This window comes from Vanessa atalanta, chromosome 28 (assembly GCF_905147765.1).
Source record: "Vanessa atalanta chromosome 28, ilVanAtal1.2, whole genome shotgun sequence".
Classification (NCBI taxonomy): domain Eukaryota; kingdom Metazoa; phylum Arthropoda; class Insecta; order Lepidoptera; family Nymphalidae; genus Vanessa; species Vanessa atalanta.
Genome location: NC_061898.1, coordinates 753,344 through 773,941, shown reverse-complemented (window position 1 = coordinate 773,941; position 20,598 = coordinate 753,344). Strand labels below are relative to the sequence as shown.

Below are 20,598 nucleotides of genomic sequence, written 5' to 3'. Positions count from 1 at the left end.
AATTTTTTTATAGATAATACAAATAAAACAGTAAATTTTTTTTTTAATAAAAATAAATTTAATGGTTAAATTCTTTGGGACCTAATAAAAAAAGGAATAAATATTTACCTTCACGCAATAGCACCCATTCAGCCATAGCTAACAATAAATACTTCACAAACTATTAAAAAAGTTCTTTTTATAAATCAATTTCCAAAAATAACAGATGACACGAAATATATTTCAAACGAACAATATTAATTTGTAAAGTTTTTCGAAACAAAGAATTGTATTTTTAATGTCACAGATACACTAAGCACCCAATCGCGCTGCGCTTTCCCGCGTTACTACTCGTACTTATGAGTTTGTCAAAACGAGACAACCCACGATATAAAGAACAATACGTTCAAATTTAAGCCTTCTGTATAACATATACAGCTTATTATTCAACGAAACGTTTTTATATTGTAACATTTTAAAAATGCCGTAATGTTTACGTTTGTATCAAACCAAATTTGACTCTATTTTAATGTATTAAAGTCAGAGTTCTTTTGATATTGAAAATAAATGACGTATCATAGAATCTTATTGAGAACGAGTTTTATCAAATTATCGGTTACATTTTGAAGGAATATAACTTTTATTATTAAATCGATTGAATATAATTTTCTTTGTACATTATGTTTTATCACAACGTAAAATATTTTTATTTCAAACACTATTGCTTGCATGAATCATAATGTCGTAGATCAGATACTAGTAGACATTAAATAATTAATTTGCTTAAATAAAAAAGACGTTGAAAAAAATTACTGTGGCACTGTTTTTAAGTTCTTCATTTCTAACTCCTCTAATAAAAAGAATGAATGACCTTGAAAAAGTTTTACCAAATAAAAAAACTATAACACCTACTTAAAATTAAACTAGAAAAATAACAAGTAAAATTAATCAGAAATTAACAAGTTATAAAAAAAATTACGAAAGATTATTATCATGTAGGATGGCCAAGGACGTTGGTGCTATTGCCTTACTAAGTAACTAGGCTAGCTGGAATTCAAGTCTTTGGAATTTAATAACAAGACAGAAACTCTGCAGAGATTTGTTTCATTTATTATTAAAAAAATCATTTTGTTTGAACATTTTTTTCACTTAATGTTTGCCATTTTGTTTAAGCTTATGTTTTTTTTTTTAATAAGCTATGACTCTTTGGCTTAAGATTTAGAGAGGTTTTTTATTAAAAAATATTGTACCGATACCAATTTTACTGGAAAGAATTGCATACAATATTACAAAATGTAATTATCATAATTAATTTTATTTTAAATCTAAGCATTATGGACCGATACTAATAATAAATACAAATGGTAACAATATTACTATACTAAATTACTCAAATAGGGTATATACTTAATAAAATTAACTTATCATCTGCCATCCACCTCTTCATTTTTTTAAATTTCCCGCTCTTCAATTTTTTTTTTAAATATAAACATCAATACAACTTTATGAGGCCTAGTAATATATTTTTTTACAATTATTTTGAGAATGTATTTGGACTACTATTCATAAAAAAAAAAACTAATAATATGTTAATTGTATGACATCAAGTATTATACGCTCAAGTTTTTTTTATTTGACAAGCTCCGTTAAATATTGCTATAACCGAAAAAAATGTTCCCCTGCAACTAAACATAGTTAATTTTTTTTATGTGTTCTTGTATTTTCTAATTACGAACTTCATTCACATAGGAAAATACTTAATTTCAAAGTTTCTTGTCATATATGTTTTAGTAAATGGACTACCCGATGGAAAGTCACTAATAGGTATCGATACTATAAAAAGTATTAATCATTTCTCAAATGACACCAATGTCACACCAATTTTGAGATATTACGTGCCTTGTGCCTGACCTTTCCAAGCGGGCTTGTAAAAACTTCTGTTACCAAGGAATTCACAAATTCGATTGCTTAAGGTAGAAGTTATTAGTAAGTTTAGTGTATTCACTATCCATTCCATTTATATTCTTTCAAAGCGTATCAAAATGCAATGTTTATATTAAGTCATTGTTTATTTATTTATTTAAAAACTTTATTGACCAACAACAAAAGTTGGAACAAAAGGCGGACTTAATGCCTGAAGGCATTCTCTACCAGTCAACCTTTAGGCCAAACAGAAAGTCATGAAGGCGGTAACAATAAATTTTACAATAAATACTATAATAATAATAATAATAATGATACAGAAACATAGATAAAATATTATATATATGCATGAGAATACACATTTATAATTAACAGAGACATAATAGAAATTTTAAAAACAGAGCGTAGTGAGAGAAAGAAGGAGAAACTTAAGAGAGGTTTTTAATAAGATGATCCTGTAAACGACGCTTGAACAATGCCTTAGTAGAAGCCTTTCTAATTTCTACCGGAAGTTTATTCCATAATCTGACAGCTTGGACGGAGAAAGCGTTAGTTAGGAAACCAGAGAAGTGACTGGGAAAAGAGAGAAGGAGAGAATCAATAGAGCGTAGCTGTCGATCGTGATTGTCAGAAAGAAATTTGAATTTATCCTTTAAGTAATCAGGGGAAAGCGGGTCAAAAAGAATAGAAAAAAGAGAACACAGTAGCCGTAAATCTCTGCGTTGGCGGATAGGGAGCCATTTGAGTTCGGCTCGACAGTGGGAAATGTGGTCGAATTGTTATATAGATTCAAGACGTCGATACTTCGACACTTATTATGCTTACATTATATTATTGAAAATTGAAGTAGTACACAAAATGGTATACGAGTATAAATCACGTTATGGTTATGTTCGATTTTAAACCCATTTTTCGTTTACTGATTAAATAAAAATATTTACAAACAAAAACGTGGCGTCGTATGACAGAGTTTGCTACGAAAACCAAAAAACTTACTGTTTCAAAAAGAGATTTAAAAAAATAAAAAACATTAATAAAAAGAGTAATACTCTATTTTGTTAAGATAAGGCAAAATTACATTTGTATATAGCAACACTGATTTGACTGCCAGTTGCCACAGCAGTCCAGTCACGCGAGAAAAAAAATGTGAATTTGTAATTCATAATATACATTAAACCATTGTTTTACGTAGTAAATAAAATAATAAAATAACTTATGTTATACTAAAATGAACGATGAAGCAATAGGATGTTTATGAAATCATCATAATGGACGTTGTATTGTTAAATATGTGTTTTTTTTAATGTCATTAAATGTGTTGTTAAAAAAGTGCTTTTTTTCGTGACGACAGTCGCCTCAGTAGTAGGTACACTTTTTTCCTATTGATTATTTTTCGTCGACGCAGTTGTAAGCTGTCATACATCATAACTCGATGTAATATTTTATATTACAGCTTATAAACACGATATTTACTTCAAGTTTTGTCAATTTTTTTGCGTGAATGTTTTTTTTTTTATCGCTAGCACTTATGTATGTGAGTACTTCTTAAATTAAATCTAATTACTTTAATCGTATTTGTTATACATATATTTTAATACATATATTGTTTATAAATGTATCTGTTTTGTTTACATAAATACAAATCTTTAAATGCATAGTAAATTTATTAAAACATTTTTAGAGCTTGAATTGATAAGTGACCACTGACCTTATATACAGTATTTTATTTATTACCTTATTGTGTTGCTAATGTTTAGAGCTAGAAAAAAATATCATAGGTTTTTAATTTGTAAACTAATTTCAACGACTGAGAATTTTAATGGTTAAAGTATAAACATTTATATATTTTTATCTGTTTTTACAACATTTTTACCAAAGTTTTAACTTTATTTTGTGGTCTTTAAACCACTTTTGTTTTGGCAGCATATTACAATAGTTTAAAAAAAAGTTTCCGATCAATTAACAATTTCAAATAACATAATTAACATTTACAATGGAAATGGACAATTAATTATGTATGCTTTCATTTAGAGGCTATTGCAGATGGAATAGAGACACATAAACAGATCTTGACATTTAATTAACGCAATGTAATTGTTCTGGAGCTTGATCGATCTATGAAATATCTAAAATTACGATTTGAATGTCAGCGCATTTGTTGACAAAGCTTTGGAAGTAAAATTAAAGTAGATATAAGTGGTTAAGTGCCATACTTCACGGACATACTACTTAATAAAATGTTGGAAACGGTAACTACTGAGTTTTTGCTGGTTATTCTCGGTATATTCTACTTTTCGAACCAGTGCTAGCTTTACATATAATTCAATATTGTTACATGATGATTCAATAGCCTATTTTGATTTTTATTTTGAATTATATATTTATCAAGAAAAGTTTGCAATGCATAATATAGCTGAGCTATTTGTTTGTTTTACTCCTTTGATTGGAATAGACATGTATACTCTTTTATTCACCACTCACAAATGAACAAATATATATTTATCATTTAAGTAATGATGATATGATCGTTTCATTATCATAAACAATTTCAGAGCTTAGACATAGATTAACTTTTTTCATTACTAATTTCAGGTTCCAACATGAATGAGAATATGGCACCAGAAGTGGATCCGTTGAGCAACTATAGCATAAATACATTCCACAACTTTGAAGGTTATGAAAATTTACCGTACACTGAAAACATAGGCCATACAACGTACCCGTATCCCATAAAACTAGAGCAATACCAAACTTCGTTTAACTATTATAATCATGCACCGCACACTAGTGAAGTTAAGCACAACGTACCAGAAATAACCAATAGCGTACCTCCAAATAACGTCAGTAATAATGAACCAACGAATCAAAGCATAAACAACACTCCAACTACGAACAATGAAACCAATACAGACGTTGATATAAAACCAGATATAACCGAGAACATCAATAAAAGAAGAATTAAAAAGGAACGAAGCAAATATTTCTCGGAGAAAATAACAGAAAAGGACTTTCCCTTCTACGGGTGCTCAGTATGCAACATATGCTTCAAATCACTACACGAACTAGACACACACGTCACAATACACAAGGACAGAATAACGAGCTACGATTTGAGAATAAAGAATCAAATAAAAAAAAAAAAGTTAAAGAAGGAAATGAAAAAGAATAAAAAGAAACAAAAGAATGTCGTCAAATTGGAAACGGATGTTGATATCGAAATTAAACCAGAGGACGGATACATTGGCAGCGAGAAGGCATCAGACTTGATCAACTACACAGAATCGGACAACCAAAGCTCAAAGGAGAATGAGAATGGAGTGATTAACGAGAAGAAAAATGATAATATTGCAACGACGGATGCAAGTACGAGGGAACCAATGAATAAACAGGAAATACAGAATTTACAGAAGATATACAAATGTTTTGCATGCCAGAAACAGTTTACGTTGAGTTATTACTTAAAGTTACACGTCAGATCTCATACAGGTATGTATTTAAAAAAACATTGATCACATGATCATGATTTCATGCGTGTTCGTCTTGCTGGAATGCAAACCTGTCTTGGTAGTTACCATTTACTTATTAGATTTTCTACCACTAAACTGCAATACTTAGTGTACCGGCTTGGAGGGAGTGAGCCAGTGTAACTACACAAGGAATAACATCTTAGTTCCATTTATTGGTTTTACACCAATACTTTAAAGCTCACTCAATTAAAATTTGTAATAAAAAAAAACATTGTATTAAAGATGAGGTGTGAAGTTATCTATTTTGAGCGACTTGAGTCTTAACTGGTTTACTGAGTAACTTCACCGTTTAGCTTGCATGTCAGTGTCTCAAAATTTACTGATAACAAGTTTTAAAGAATTGTCCTCTAAAATATTTCAGATGAAAAGCCGTACACGTGCGCGGAGTGCGGCCAGTCCTTCATCACAGCCAGCAAGCTCGGACGACACAATAAAAGATTTCATCTCGCCATCCGGTACCAGTGTCGGATATGTTATAGATACTTTTCAAGGTAAATGCTATATACTAGTTGCCCGCGGCTCCGCTCGCGTTTTAGGTAATATCATCTGGTGTTAGACATAAGCGGACTATGCCCGTCAGAGGCCCGTGGCGGAAAACCTAAATGAGGCCCCCCAGCCTTAAAAACTCATAATATTCTGTTTACATTTGTCACAAAAGTCTAGATGGCTCTAGGCTAAGCACATTTTTAAATTATTGTTTAGGATTTGCTCAGGGGAACGGGGATGCATTTGGGGGCCCCCCCAAGACTGGAGGCCCGGGCGAGCCCCCTCTTCCGCCCCCCTGTTAGTACCCCACTGGGCATATGAAATAGTCTATATAGTATTGCATCAAATTCGGTTCAGTAGTTTGGACGTAAAAGTGCAACAGACAGACATGCTTACTTTTAATTTGTTGTGTTAAATGAGCCGAGATGGTCCAGTGGCTAGAACGCGTGCATCTTAACCGATGATTTCGGGTCCAAACCAAGGCGCACCACTGAAATTTCATGTGCTTAATTTGTGTTTATAATTCATCTCGTGCTCGGCGGTGAAGGAAAACATCGTGAGGAAAGCTGCATGTGTCTAATTTCAACGAAATTCTGCCACGTGTGTATTCCGCCAACCCGCATTGGAGCAGCGTGGTGGAATATGCTCCAAACCTTCTCCTCAAAGGGAGAGGAGGCCTTTATCCCAGCAGTGGGACATTTACGGGCTGCTAATGTATGTATGTAATGTATGTTAAATTAGAATAAAATTTTTTTATATTAAATATATTAAGTGAATTTATATACATTTACTTTGTCTTGACGCAGATTCGAATTCCTGACCCGCCATTTCGATAAGAAACATCCAGACGATAAATTGGAGGGGGAACCATATGGTATGTGGGAGAAAAGTATTGTTTAAACTTAATTTGTTGAGGACTGAGCTCAGTGATGTGCCACTTGTAGTGGGAGTCCTTAGTCTTCCAGTGGACTGATTAAGGCTAACTACTATTTATAAAGCTGTAGATTAAAGGTTACTCTCAGTGGTAGCGCTCATTTTATATTTGTAAGTGGTCACCATCTCACATAGATATTGTCGCCATAAATTAATAATAATATTAGTCTCCAATCTTTTTAAATATTGGAGAAGTAACTAGTGAGTTTCTTCGGTTCTTCTCCGTGGAATATAATTCATCAGTGGATACAATTCTGTAAAATTATTGAGCTGTGCATGTAAAAGTTTACTTGCTTGGTGGTACACTATGTAATGAGTGAGTGGTACCTACCAAGACGCGTTTGTTGAGAGTTCTACCACTAAGCATCTTCAAAGTTTGCCGGGGCTGAAATCAGTCAGAAATATCACATATTATTATTAAAATATATTATGGTATATTTTTGTATTATAAATATGCTATATTTTGTTCTAGATTACAATGCCATATTGCCATATTTAAAAGAACTAGAGGAACAGCTGCGTGAGAAGTCTGAGAGTGAAAAGTCCAAGCCGAAAACGGAGGATTTGTGGTCGAGCGATTGGCCGAATATGGGAACAAGTGATAACGATTTTAAGGAAAATGTTGTAAAGGACGAAGAAAAGGTAGAATTGAGGATCGAAGAAGTTAAGGTCGATATGGATGATGTCGATGTCAAACAAGAGGCGGATTTTGAGGAGAAGAGTGACGATCTAGATGATTTTAGAGACGATTTGAAGGATGAGAAGTGAGTTTTTTTTTAAAGGAATTGTTTGTAGTGCATTGTTAGTGTTTGTTGGTTTAATTTACAAATATGGTCCTCTGCGAGGCGGATATTTATGTTATGTGTTTCAGTACATTTATTTTAGTAGGTTTTTCTTATGAAGTTGATATATATTTATGTTATATATCTAAATAATATAATTTGTATGTTTGTTTGAGTTGATCTCAGATATATGTGAACGATTTTATGGTATATTTTTGTATCGTTTATTAATGTTTTTTTTTTTTATGGCATTAGTTGGTGGACATGCATCTGGGCCACCTGATGGTTAGTGGTCACCACCGCCCATAGACAAAGGCGCTGTAAGAAATATTAACCATTCCTTACATCACCTATGCGCCATCAATCTTGAGAACTAAGATGTTATGTCCCTTGTGCCTGTGGTGTAGGTTTGAAACAAGCGCGTATAACCCGATTTGTAATATTAGGTGCGGTATTATTTGTAATTATATGTTTGTCTTCTAAATGATTCATAACGCAAGCAGCGCGTCCGACTCGGACTACTTCCCGTCCAACACGTGCGCCGCCCCCCCGCGCTCGCCGTCGCCGCCCCCCCCCGGCGACCGGCTGCAGTGCGGCGAGTGCGGCAAGCGCGTGAGCAGCGCGTCGTACCTGCGCGTGCACGCGCGCACGCACAGCGGCGAGCGGCCCTACAAGTGCTACGTGTGCGGCGCCGGCTTCATCACCTCCAGCAAGATGCACCGCCACGTGCTCACGCACCCGCAGTGCTGGGACGGTCAGTCTGGCTGCTCTGCTCTGCTCTGCTCTGCTCTGCAGCTGCGAGCTGTGAACTCGGATGTATTGTCACTCGTGTCCCTTGCTCGTGCGCCTTGCACAGATAGCCGACAATTTTTTTTATATTATTCGAATGGCAACATTGACCACAGATTATTAAGAACTCGACCGAATGACGTAACGTCGATTCAAGGTCAAAGTTGTTTATTTACCCGAACGATTCCTGCCGTTAAAATAGTATATAACCTTTGTCTTATTTACTTGGTGGTATCTTTGTGCAGACCCGTCTGGGTAGGTACCACTTACCATCAGATAATCTAACATCAAATTCAGTGCTGTGTTCTGGTGTGAAGGGTTTGTGAGTCAGTGTAACTACAGTCGAGACATAACATCTTAGTTCCCAAGCATGGTAACGCATCGAAGATGTAAGGATTGGTTAACATTTCTTACAGCGCCATTGTCTATGAGCCGTGGTGACCACTTACCATCAGGTGAGTAGTGGTGGTGATTATTGATTGATAAAAGTTTTAATAATTAATATATATTCTATTCCAGACGATGAAGTGAAAACAGAAAACTTAGATATTAAATTGGAACCGCTGAAAGATGGTGAGGCGGTCGATGATAAGAAAAAGTGAGTATCTTAATATAACCACACACGACGATGGCGCTGATAACCCAGCGGTTAGACCTCGTGTATCTTAAACTAAGCTTGCGGGCTCATTTATTAATAATTCATCTCGTGAAGGAAAATTTGAGGAAACCCTGGATTTGTCAGAGAATTTCTGTCGTAAATGTTATTGAAAAAAGAGGATGCGTTTGCCCACTTGCCCACTTGTGGGACATTTACTTTACGTCTCAAATTAAAATTTCTTGGAAACACCCTGACCTGAGAGGAACCGGCGAAAGAAACTCAGCAGGTCTTTTTTTTGTCAATTTTATTATTTACGTATTTGGACGATACAGAAATTTCTATATAGATTCTTTGGGGGGAAGGCTTTCGTTTAGCAGTGGACTGCAAGAGCCTGAAAAGAAAACTATACATAGCCAAAGCCAGGGTTACTTCAGACTGAATAGGTATCCTACCATAGATGGTTGGTGCGATGAAGTTAGGAGAGGTATACTCTGGCCAGTGTCTATGGGCAAAGGTGACGTTATCACAACAGTACTTTGCTGTGTCCGAAGTCGACTAGTGAGTCAGCCAGTGTAATTACAGACAAACTATCTGAAAGTCCACGGTCACGTAGATTAGTTTATATCACTTGTAGTATTAAATATAAACCTCGTTGGTCTAGTAGCTAGATATAAGGCCGAAGATCCTGAGTTCATGAGTTGGTACACCAAGTCGAGCTGATAGAAAGTTCTCGGGTTTTTCTGTCGAAAAATTCTCGGTAACGACTCGGAACCCTTCGGTTCCTGCCGGAACTCTTTCTGCGTTGCTGGCTAGTCTCCCTTGAGATCGGCCTTTCCTTCGGCATTATTAATATTAACAAAAATACTGCTTTCCAACAGATTAAAAATGAAGAAAGCCCTCGCGAAGTTCTCGAAGAAACCGAGGAGTTCGGATAAGAAGAAAAAGCTTTATCAGAAGCGACCTCACGCCTGCGAGTTCTGTCAGAAGAGATTTTTGCATCTGGAGACATTACAGGTGAGCGAGATTTGTGTTATATTCCTCTTTGTGGTGGATGTTTGTGTAATCTTGGTTAGGTACCCCCCCTCCTACCCCTCCACTGGTTAGAAGGGTGAGTCAGTGTAACTACAGGCACACGGGACACAAGATCTGAGTTCCCAAGGTTTTTGGCTTTGGTATTCTAGGAAATGGTTGATATTTCTAACAGTAATCATGTATACTGGTGGTGGTGACCGTCTAACATCAGGTTTACCATTTGTTTACCAATGTTAAGTAATAATAAAAAAAATTATGAACAGTAAACTGATCTGTTCGTCTGTACAATAAAAATACCAATTTTAGCAACGTTCGTTTCGAAAACACTTAAACGGATATTTTATCGAAATATCGATAGAATTATAAAGAGTTTAATACCAAGTTATGTCCCCACTAATATATCAAACGGGAACGTATATACACGGACAGACAAATTAATAGTACCACTGTTAATCTTACCATTAAATAGCGACCTAATAATTTGTGGTACCACCGAAAAGATCGCTAATCTGCCATAACATTTGTAACTTTTCAGGTACATAAAAAGTCCCACGAAGGCGAGTCGATAGTCTACAAATGCACTTTCTGCCTCGACGAGCAACAGGACGAGGCGACGTTGAAGGCCCACGAGGCGACGCACGACGGCCCGAAGCCCTACCTGTGCACGATATGCGGGAAGGGTTACAAGAAACGCGAGACAATGGTGAGAGGCAGTGAGAGAAAGAGAAAGCAATAGTCATTCTTTGTGAGTTAATGATTCATCTAGCGCTCAATGGTGAAGGTTCACATCGTGAGGAAACCTACATATCTTGGATGAAATAAAGCTATTAGTTCGACCACAGGGTTTTAAAAAAACAATATACATAGATTACAATTTTGTGAAACTCTTTTTGGTTGGGGGGGGGGGTGTTAATAACACTGACTGCCCAGTCAGTGTTATTACAGACACGGGGTATACAACATCTTATAGTATACTGATTTTAGTTAGATTATGAGAGGAAATTGACTGTATTGTGTTTATGCCTCCACTGCTACTTATAAATCAGGAAGTCGGTTAGGAGATAACTTGGTGGTCACTCCAGTATTCTCCCGCCATATTCAATACTCAGAGCCAGTGTAATTACAGTCACGAGGGACATAACCGCTTAGTTCTCAAGGTCATTGGTCAATATTTCACACGGCGCCATTATTTATGCGTGGCGGTGACCACCTACCACCCGTTGGTACATGAGTATCTGTCGGCTGTCCGCAGATATACCACCGGAAGAACCACAAGCCCGAGAAGGAGTACATCTGCGACATCTGCACGAAGAGCTTCAACGCGCAGTGCAAGCTGCAGCGCCACATCGTGAGCCACCGCGCCGACAAGTTCGTGCTGCGCTACGAGTGCCCCGTGTGCGCGCACATGTTCAACACCAAGTACCACGTGCAGATGCATCTCGCCACGCACCAGAAGGAGGGCCTGTGAGTGACTTCATACGTCTAGTGCCCAGCAGTGGGACCCTAGTAGCTGCTACGATCAATCTTTGTGATTATTATTTTATTCGAGTAGGCTCATAAGCACTTTTGAACGTCATGTTACACTGTTCAATTAAATTTTAAGGTACCACCGGTTTGGAAAGTAGATTCATACCGATGAACCGGCAAGAAACTCAGTAGTTACTCTTTTCCGCTTTAATTACCGAGTATGTCAGTAAAGTGTAATTATTTTTTATATATCTTAGAAGTTAACAAATACTAAGTCGACACTTTTTTATTTATTTTAGTATAATTTTGTATTGAGTGATATCGATATGCCTTATTTATAAATGTTTTTTAGACATGAGCGTTAAAAACCTCATTATATAAACGAATACCGTGCCCTGGAAGGAATAGTTTATCACAATGAATATATCTTCCAAAGAAACAGTGTTAATTGTTCAATTCACGACAGTTTTTCCAACTCAAGTACTTTGCTTCTTAATAAACTTATAGCAAAATTTGTAATACTTTGATGGTTTTTTTCTCTGTAGTTACAACAAGTAAATATTTAAAATATATATATGTTAACCTTCATGACATACAGAATGTGTTCTTTGTTAAAAAAAATAATTCAAACTAATTAGAAGAAGACTCTGATTCTGTCGTTATTAGCTTATTTTTTCTAAGCTGTCTATGAAAAGTATTTCTTATTTACTTCGGAATATTAAATAATACAAAACTGAGGGAACCTTCGGCTTATATTTGCAGAATATCTTTTTTAATATATTTTAAATCGCGATTCAACCCCTATAAGTCAGTACGGAACAAGACGTACTAAACGGACCCCTAATACTTCACCACAGTTACAGGGCAGGGGGTGTGAGTTTTCCGCGCGGTATATTATTCGATAACGCCCAATCAAGCAAGGTCAACGACTTATTATCTAACTACCGACCTCTTAAATAAACTTATGTTTCCTTTCAGAATTCAAGAGGAGAATCGTAACGAGATCCTGGCGATGGTGTTACAAAACGCGCGTAAGATACCGAAGACGCCGGACGCGCCCTCCGCCCTCACCGACATCGTGCCGGCCGACGAGCGGAGCCGCGTCTGCAACATCTGCGGGGAGATATTCCAGCACTTTTACTACTTGGAGGAGCATCTGAAGAGCCACGGTTCCAAAATAGCCGTAGAGGACAACGAAAAGGCTAAAGAGAAGAAACATATTTGTAAAATATGCAATAAAGGCTTTAAACTACATTATTATTTAAAATTACATAGTTTTACTCATACTAAAGAGAAGCCGTTCATTTGTCAGCAGTGCGGCAAGGGTTTCATAACCAAAGGTAAGTTGAAAAGACATCTCGAGACTCATACGGGCTTGAAAAAATACCAATGTCATATCTGCTATAAGTTCTTCACGCGGCCCAGTTATCTCAGGATTCATGTGAGGACTATACATGGTACGCAGGATTATAATTTCAGACTGGAGAAACAGTATGGGTTATCGTCTGTACCGCTCATGGGGCATTCCGCTTGAGTTGAGACGAGTCAATGTTATTATAAGTGCAACTTACTTGTGAACTAATATTGAGTGAACAATTTTTACCTGTCAAATATTTGGGCAACTAATGTCAATTTTGTTTTTTTTTTTTTAATTATAAATATTGACATAAGATTTAAATATTGAGACCAAAATTAAAGTATATTGATTAAAAACAGGTTTATATGAAGTGATATATTTTTATGTATTTTTTTATTATAAATATGGGTACCTTGATGCGGGTATGTTGTTTAGTTTGTACGGTTTTAGTTTTTTTTTTTTTTAATGGTTGTAGCTGGGTACTGGGGGCCACGCAGAGCAAAGAAACATATAGAGCACTCCTTGACTTGCAATTTGTGACTATTTTAAAAATATTTGATAGTTTTATTTAATTTTAATTCTCTTATATATTATATGACCCTGTCTAGCTACACCCATGATTGTTTTTTTGAACGTTTGTAACTAAATAGATTCTTTGATTTTAGATAAAGAAAAGAAATAACCTCAAATAATTTTCTATTGCACTATTACTGTATAGATGGTTTTTTTAAACTGGTAATTAATGTCGAAAACCATTAGTTTAAGCTCTGTTCATCACAAGTGGTGTCGGTTAATATTGTACTTATTTAAATTAATAAATTACTGGCAACGATACATTGTAAGATTATGTGATGGTTTGTTTAAAATGATTAAACTAATATTAAAATTGGTTCAGGTTTTACCCAAACGTTTTTAAGTATCGTTAAAGTTAGGAGATTTAGTCTGTCAAACAGACAATTGATTTTATTGCTATGTATATTAAAACTAGGTATTATTTTAACGGTGTAAAGAAAAACGGTGCGATTTTTTTTTTTAAATGTATATTTTTCAAAATGTAAATATTAAACAATATTAAGTTTTTGTATTGTTTGTAATTAAACGTTTTGTACAGTGGTCCAAATATCAAGTGTAAGATTTTAGCCCATCCAATATTATTAAGGTTTGTTTTTTTTTTTAATATTTGCATCATGTCGCTGTCAAAAAATATTACCATCTAAAATGGCGGGAAATTCTTTAAATAAGATGGCGTCTTATAATTTTTCAATTACAGTTTTCTAAGGTTTGATTTTTTAATGTTTAGAAAATAATATGTTGACGTCTAAAATGGCGGGAATTTTAAAACAAGATGGCGTCTTTTTATTTCATGGTATTGCAATTAAAATTTTTTAAGAGTTATTGTGTTAATGATTTTGCAATGTCAAAAAATGTTGACGTCTAAATTGGCGGGGAATAATTTAAACAAGATGGCGTCATTGATTTCAATATATTGCAATTACTTTATCCCTTATTAAGAATTATTGCCCAATGTTATAATGCACGGTTTTAATACGATCTCAACAGATGGAAAAATAGTTATTTAAAATTGCACGTTACTTAGAATAAGTTGTACATTCTTTGATCGGCTGCTCTGGGCGGTTGTGTTGTAGCAATAATTTTTCACGCAAAACTTGGTGTTGTAAATTTTTCTCACTTTTAAAGGTTGTTGATTTTGTATAAAGAAAAAAATATATATGAATAAATAAATTAAGTTTTATGTGTATGTTTTATTTTACCAATTTATGTTAGTTTAGAAATAAATTACAAAATTAAGCCTTTGATTACTTATATGCCTCGATAGACTGTCAAAGCTGAGAACGCGTCGAAAGAAAGCAACCATCTTATGGCACATTAAGATAATAAATTTGGCTCGTTTATTTCATAATACGTCATGACTAACTCTTACTAAAGTACCCGTCACGAGAAGCTATAAATTATGTAAACAAACATCTTTTACTAAGTAAACATTTTATACTCCGAGATAATAATAAATTGACCATATTCAATCGACATGAAATATAGACGGGTTATATGAAAGTATTTAATTTAGTCGGATCATATTTTAACGACGCAAAGCGCTATCGTTTGTGTTTTTTCGTACCGGAACGCGTCCGTCGCAGGGATTGTAAACTATCGGGACGCCATTTTGAAATAAACGCGTCATTCGAGTTTCGAATGCGTACGAGTTTGTTTCATTGCTTTGCATATATCGCGGATCTGGTTGTTATTGTTAATTTTACTTATGAATCTGACGAATAATTATTCTTAAATAATATATGTTAATTAATATTTGTTACTTAATAATTTATTAAATCTTAAACAAATTCATTTTTTTGTTGGTCCAAATGTTGTGAGCTCCTGAACACTTGTTTACAAAATTTATAGCTTCACATGACGGTTACTTTAACTCTATACGTCAAACTCTTTCTAGATGTGTAAATAATTCAAGTGTGCCGGAGATTTACACCTTTGATTGGGTAATCTCAGATTATAAGCGAGTGCGAATTCCCGAATGTGTAGGTTTAAGTCAATAATTAAAGTGACAGCACTTTTGACGTACCTTGATTTATTTTCATAAGTCTCGTAAATTAATCTCTGCACTATTGAAAACGGAACGAAAATTCTACTCTCCTTTTAAGTACGGAAGGCTTGGAACTATAAAACATGAGGAAAACTTCCTGACACGTGCTTGATCTCCCGGGTTTCCTCGTGGCGAGGCGATTAAGAAAGAAATGAATATATATTCCTATTTTTATTTCAAATAAGTATATATTTTGAATACATTTTGCTCATTAGTAAATGAACTAAATGTTAACCTACGCCTCGTGTATCATGCATCTGAATTTCAGTTTATAATTAATTAATTTACTGTGAAAATCTTTGTGAGGAAACCTGCCTGTGTCGTGAAATTATACTTGTGTATTTACAAATAATTGGTATCCTTATTCTCACCTAGTTTAATTCAGTAAGGTTTTAGTAACCGTCTTCACTAACATTATTCATCGAGAAATCTTTGAATTTTGGAGTAGTCATAGGTTTAAGGCATTTATAAGGTACTAGGTTGTCGCCCCGAGTTTTCGTCCGAGTTTTAGAGGGTGGTGGTCAGCTTAAGTTTACTTCATTCCAACTTTCATCAGATTTGGTTAAGTGGTTTGGCCTTGAAAGACAGAGAGAGTTACTTTATTAATATTAGTAAAGATCACTGAGTTATTGTCCTGTTTAATGCTAACAACACCATATTTTGACAACAGAATCCTCCGGCAAAGATGGACTCTAACATAATGTTAAGTCAGAGTACTGTCAAATATTACATATACTTAAGTCTCAACCAATCAAAGACAATGAGATTTAGCCACAGACGATTTCACGAATAAAATAAAACAATACAAAAAAAAAAACGATTATTTAGCAGACATAAAACAGTGAAAACATCTTCTCAACAACAGAACGCAATCACTGGCTATTGCGAGGAGGTAATCACTCATATCAGCGAGGATATCGCACACCCGAGTTTTGGGGTACCCCTGAATAGTCTTGAACGCTTCTTTGAAGAATTCAATAACGGTGCCGCAACAGTTGGAGCAGTCCTCGCTGAGGATTTGTTTGAGGCTAGCGAAGGAGTGATCGGGGATCGGAGGCGGCTTCTTGCACATCAAGCCCTCCTCTGTACTGCCGCACGTCTTGGATTTGGTGTAGCGACATGACGTACACGAAAATACCTTCGAGAACTTTCTCTCGATAACGTCGACGTTTGATTTTCTTCTCGTTTCGTCGATTTCTTTGTTCTTTCGTGTAAGTAGCTAAAATTGTAAATAATCAATAATATCTTTGTGAATTACGACTACGGTGATTAATCTCAAAACGAGAACTATGAGTAGAAAAAAATGAACGACTTTATTTATAAACCTTGCACTGCCTTACCAAGCCCTTATTAATGTATATGAGTAAGCCCTTTTAATTAAAACATATTTATTGATCTAATATTGGTAAGGCGTTTTACTTATTGTTAGGGCATTGTGCAAGCCCGTCTCGGTAGTTAGCAACCACTCATTAAATAATATACCGGCAAGTAGCAATACTTAGAATTGATCTGTTCCGGTTTGAAGGTTGAGCGAGCCAGTGTAACTACAGGCACAAGGGACATAACATCTTAGCTCCCAAGGTTGGTGGCGCATTGGCGATGTAAGGAATGGTTAATATTTCTCACAGCGCCAATGTCTATGGGCGGTGGTGACCAGCTAACACGGTACTAAATTGTCATTCTCCCAACCTATATGAAATAAAAATAGCGACCTCTTCGCAGGATTGTATACCACATTAAATATTAAAAAATTAAACCGTCATTGGTCTATTCACTGCCGAATCATTGGCGTTTTGATAATACAAACTTAAATATAATCTAATTTATATTTTTTGCTGCCGTAACTCGTAATTCTTTCACGCTAAGATATCTTGTAAGCATCACTCATCTAATGCACGCCAATAATAATTTAACGTAGAGGATCACGCTCTCGTGAATGATTAGTACTATACTCGTCTTTCCGGAGTCTTTGGAGTCAGAGCTGGTCTTTTCGTTATCTGATCGTTCATCTCTCCCATATCCCTCACACACTACATCCATACATAAATCCCTCTGGGCTCATGCTCGTATTTTTTATTTTCATTAGGACAACCAACAGTAGATACAATATCACATCCAAAATAAAAAATTACATATCAAAATTATCAAGGCAAAAGTTCTACTACTCACGGGTAGTCTCACCGTGCATTATCATATTACACAATGTAATTATTGAAAATATGAATTAAACATAAGCATAATAATTAAAAATAAGAAATATAATACATTTTTAAACTATTATTAATAAATAATAATTAATAAGATAAATCATATGATAAGAATTGAACACAAATGAAATTCTTTATTTTTCGATCGAAACGAGGGCGACTATCGTGACGTATGTCTAAATGTTTTGCTTTAACACTGATGGTGATGTATAACAACGATAATCTCGATATGATGGAATTCCTACCTAGTTGCGTTTTATATAATCTGGTATAAAAGAAATGGCTCGTTTGACGGGAATTATTGTGAGGGACGTTTAAATAAAAGTTCAGGACAATCAATATTATTATTAAATAAAAATTTCATAGACAATATTTTTCGTCTATTCTCCAGACTTTGTATATTGAACTGATTGCATCTTTCATTATAAGAAAAAAATATATAATCTTAGTGTATCCATTTTCGCCACTACACACATCCTCATCATTGCTAAACTATTAGTACTAAGTATTATGTTGTTGTCTTATTAGAATGCAGTGTTGCTTATAATTAGGGCATCATTTAGTCTAGATCTTCTTTTGTTTATTAGCATGTACAATTGTATGAATGTATGCTCTGTTAGCGACCTATGTAATAAATAAATAAATAAATTGCTACATGCAATTCATTTTCATCCTTCTTCACCATTCTTCACATCCCTACATGACGAGAGGTCTAATTACGGATTTATATACTATGTCATGTCGGTATTACCTTTATTCTCCAAACATCAGCCGCAGTCTCCATATCGAACCATAATATAATTTATTATCTAATTAGAACATTCAAATTTCACAGGCAATTTTTCTTGACAGATCTCTTATTAAAATGTTCTTTTACGTGTCAACAGAATCAAAAAATAAACGTCAGCTATGTTTGTATTGAGTCTTCCATTAAAACCTTTGACAAATTTCAATTAAAAAATTAATCGTATGTAATAATGATGTCTTATCGAGCATTAAAAATAATAGACGTTAAAAAGGAATAGATAAATTATCTTTACAATAACAAATGAAAGATAAATAACAAAAGTATACGTAATAATTTTTCTATGATTCCGAAATAGTATGTCCGCAACAGTCAAATTTCTTAATTAAGTCTGTGACATACGATCGCGCGCTTTTTTTTTAAGTACTACACTACAAGGTATTGATGCATTAGGCGGTAAAACATAATTAAAATAAAAAATAAAAAACAGGTTAAAATAAAACACGAAAGTCCGTAATAAACTTTCAAACAGCATATATTGTAGAAATAAAAAAATACATGATACAAATAAACTCTTTTAAGCTAAAAACTTAAAACTAAACCAGGTAATCTGGCAACATTGTGGAGGTGAAAAAAAAGTCCCAAAGTTAAAACTAATAATTTATTTCATTACAAATACACAAAAAGTTGCATAGAATGCCGGTGTCATAATTTCAAAGATACAAATACATTCTTAAAAATTATTCTTTTTTAATACAGAATGCTTGGAACTGACAAAGATCGCAAATGCGCGGTCGTTCGAAACATTCTATTTAACGTATCAATAAAAAAAAAATCAACTTGTCATTTTAACAACTCTAGACATCCTCTAGGTAATGTCAAATTGATAAGGCCCTTAATAAAAAATAAAATAAAATAAAAATAGTATTAAAAATAAAAATTTCATTTAAACTGGGCCTTATATCTATAATAAAATGTGTACTTTTACCGTCCTATTAATAAAAAAATGTATGTATTTAATTATTTTCTCTACAAATTTATTATCTGTGGTATTTATATAGACTTTTGTTCTGTCAGAGTTATTAATAAGACGGTATAGGGTGTATTCGTTGGCGGTTTGAAAAAAGGCGGATTATTCAATTAATATGGCAGACATGAGGTATCTTTGTGTAGTTCGCGGGAATAATTGCATAATGTTCCGCCGCCATATTTGAATACACCGCGGTTACGTCCCATCAATTTCGAAAGAAAAAAATAATTTAAAAAATCTACAAACGTAGGCTAGCCGATAAATTCTTAAGTTTACATCGATAGTGCTATATATTATATTTCATATTTAATAATATTTACCGTACACAAAGCCGCCATGTTGTATCTGTGCTCGTAATATTGGCGGGCTTTTCGTGTAAGCGGTTATTTTCATTTAATAATATAAAAGCACGAATGGCGCGGGTCTTCACCCTAACATGGAAAGCATTACATGCCATTATAAAAAATACAATTATACGAATATAATGCACCAAACACCGTCCGTGTGTTTTGAGCGAAAATGTTGCCAGTTAAAAATACTATCATAAGAATTACTTGAGCACTCCATAATCTAGTATTTATTAAAAACATTAATTATTATTATTTTTTTTTTAATTCATTGAATCCTAAGAAATAGTTGCCATATTTGAATGATAAGATTAATATCGTTACGAATCGTCAATTGCAACATTTCCGTTCAAAACTCGCGTACAAGTCGGAAAAATAATGTAAAATAAAAAAAAAGAAAATTTTAAAAATATCAACGTTTCATAAGACGTCTGGCAAGTCGTTAGAAGAATAGCATTACGTTTAAAATTTACCTTCGAATAAATAATAATTTGTCTGAATCTACTCCCTAACACTAAACGCTCAGGGCCGAGTATTGGCTCGGCCGAGCGATGCTCAAGCGAGGCATTGAGCGCCATCTATCCGTGACCTGGCAACATTTAACGACAGGTGGGTTACACACGAACATTTTTAACATATTTTTACAGAAACAATTTAAAAAGCGATAATCATTGCGATAAATTTGGAACCCTTAAATTACAATTATTTTGAAAGCATGATGGCAGTGTTGTTTCTGAGTTTTATCTGTGGACAAAAATAACATAATTAGCCCATTTGTA

General features: G+C 34.4%; 4 protein-coding genes across 13 annotated transcripts in view; 1 reads left to right on the top strand and 3 right to left on the bottom strand.

Annotated features, from left to right (window-relative positions):
• Positions 1–315, bottom strand: part of LOC125074683 — a 40,443-nt gene extending 40,128 nt beyond the window's left edge. Inside the window, exon 1 of the mRNA XM_047686067.1 lies at positions 109–315. The gene's annotated coding sequence lies outside the window, so the exon portion shown is untranslated. The remainder of the gene's footprint in view (positions 1–108) is intronic.
• Positions 316–3,025: 2,710 nt separating this feature from the next.
• On the top strand, positions 3,026–14,626 carry LOC125074814 (zinc finger protein 234-like). 2 transcript variants are annotated; one of them, XM_047686245.1, is made up of 11 exons: positions 3,026–3,264; positions 4,495–5,388; positions 5,791–5,920; positions 6,722–6,789; positions 7,321–7,612; positions 8,134–8,384; positions 8,939–9,017; positions 9,896–10,031; positions 10,585–10,752; positions 11,302–11,513; positions 12,495–14,626. In XM_047686245.1, the coding sequence occupies exons 2-11, from the start codon at positions 4,503–4,505 to the stop codon at positions 13,048–13,050; spliced, it is 2,778 nt and encodes a 925-aa protein (XP_047542201.1). In that variant the 5' UTR covers positions 3,026–3,264; positions 4,495–4,502; the 3' UTR covers positions 13,051–14,626. The 2 variants fall into 2 exon arrangements, with proteins under 2 accessions (XP_047542201.1, XP_047542200.1); XM_047686244.1 differs by having other exon boundaries at positions 3,026–3,268.
• Positions 14,627–16,296: 1,670 nt separating this feature from the next.
• Positions 16,297–18,536, bottom strand: LOC125074862. Its single transcript, XM_047686319.1, has 2 exons — positions 18,449–18,536; positions 16,297–16,709 (listed from the first exon to the last, which is right to left on the bottom strand). The coding sequence occupies exons 1-2, from the start codon at positions 18,479–18,481 to the stop codon at positions 16,311–16,313; spliced, it is 432 nt and encodes a 143-aa protein (XP_047542275.1). The 5' UTR covers positions 18,482–18,536; the 3' UTR covers positions 16,297–16,310.
• A 552-nt stretch (positions 18,537–19,088) lies between these two features.
• Positions 19,089–20,598, bottom strand: part of LOC125074886 (protein hu-li tai shao) — an 88,497-nt gene continuing 86,987 nt past the window's right edge. For all 9 annotated transcript variants that reach the window (XM_047686356.1, XM_047686355.1, XM_047686360.1 and 6 more), the window contains one exon: positions 19,089–20,563. The gene's annotated coding sequence lies outside the window, so the exon portion shown is untranslated. The remainder of the gene's footprint in view (positions 20,564–20,598) is intronic.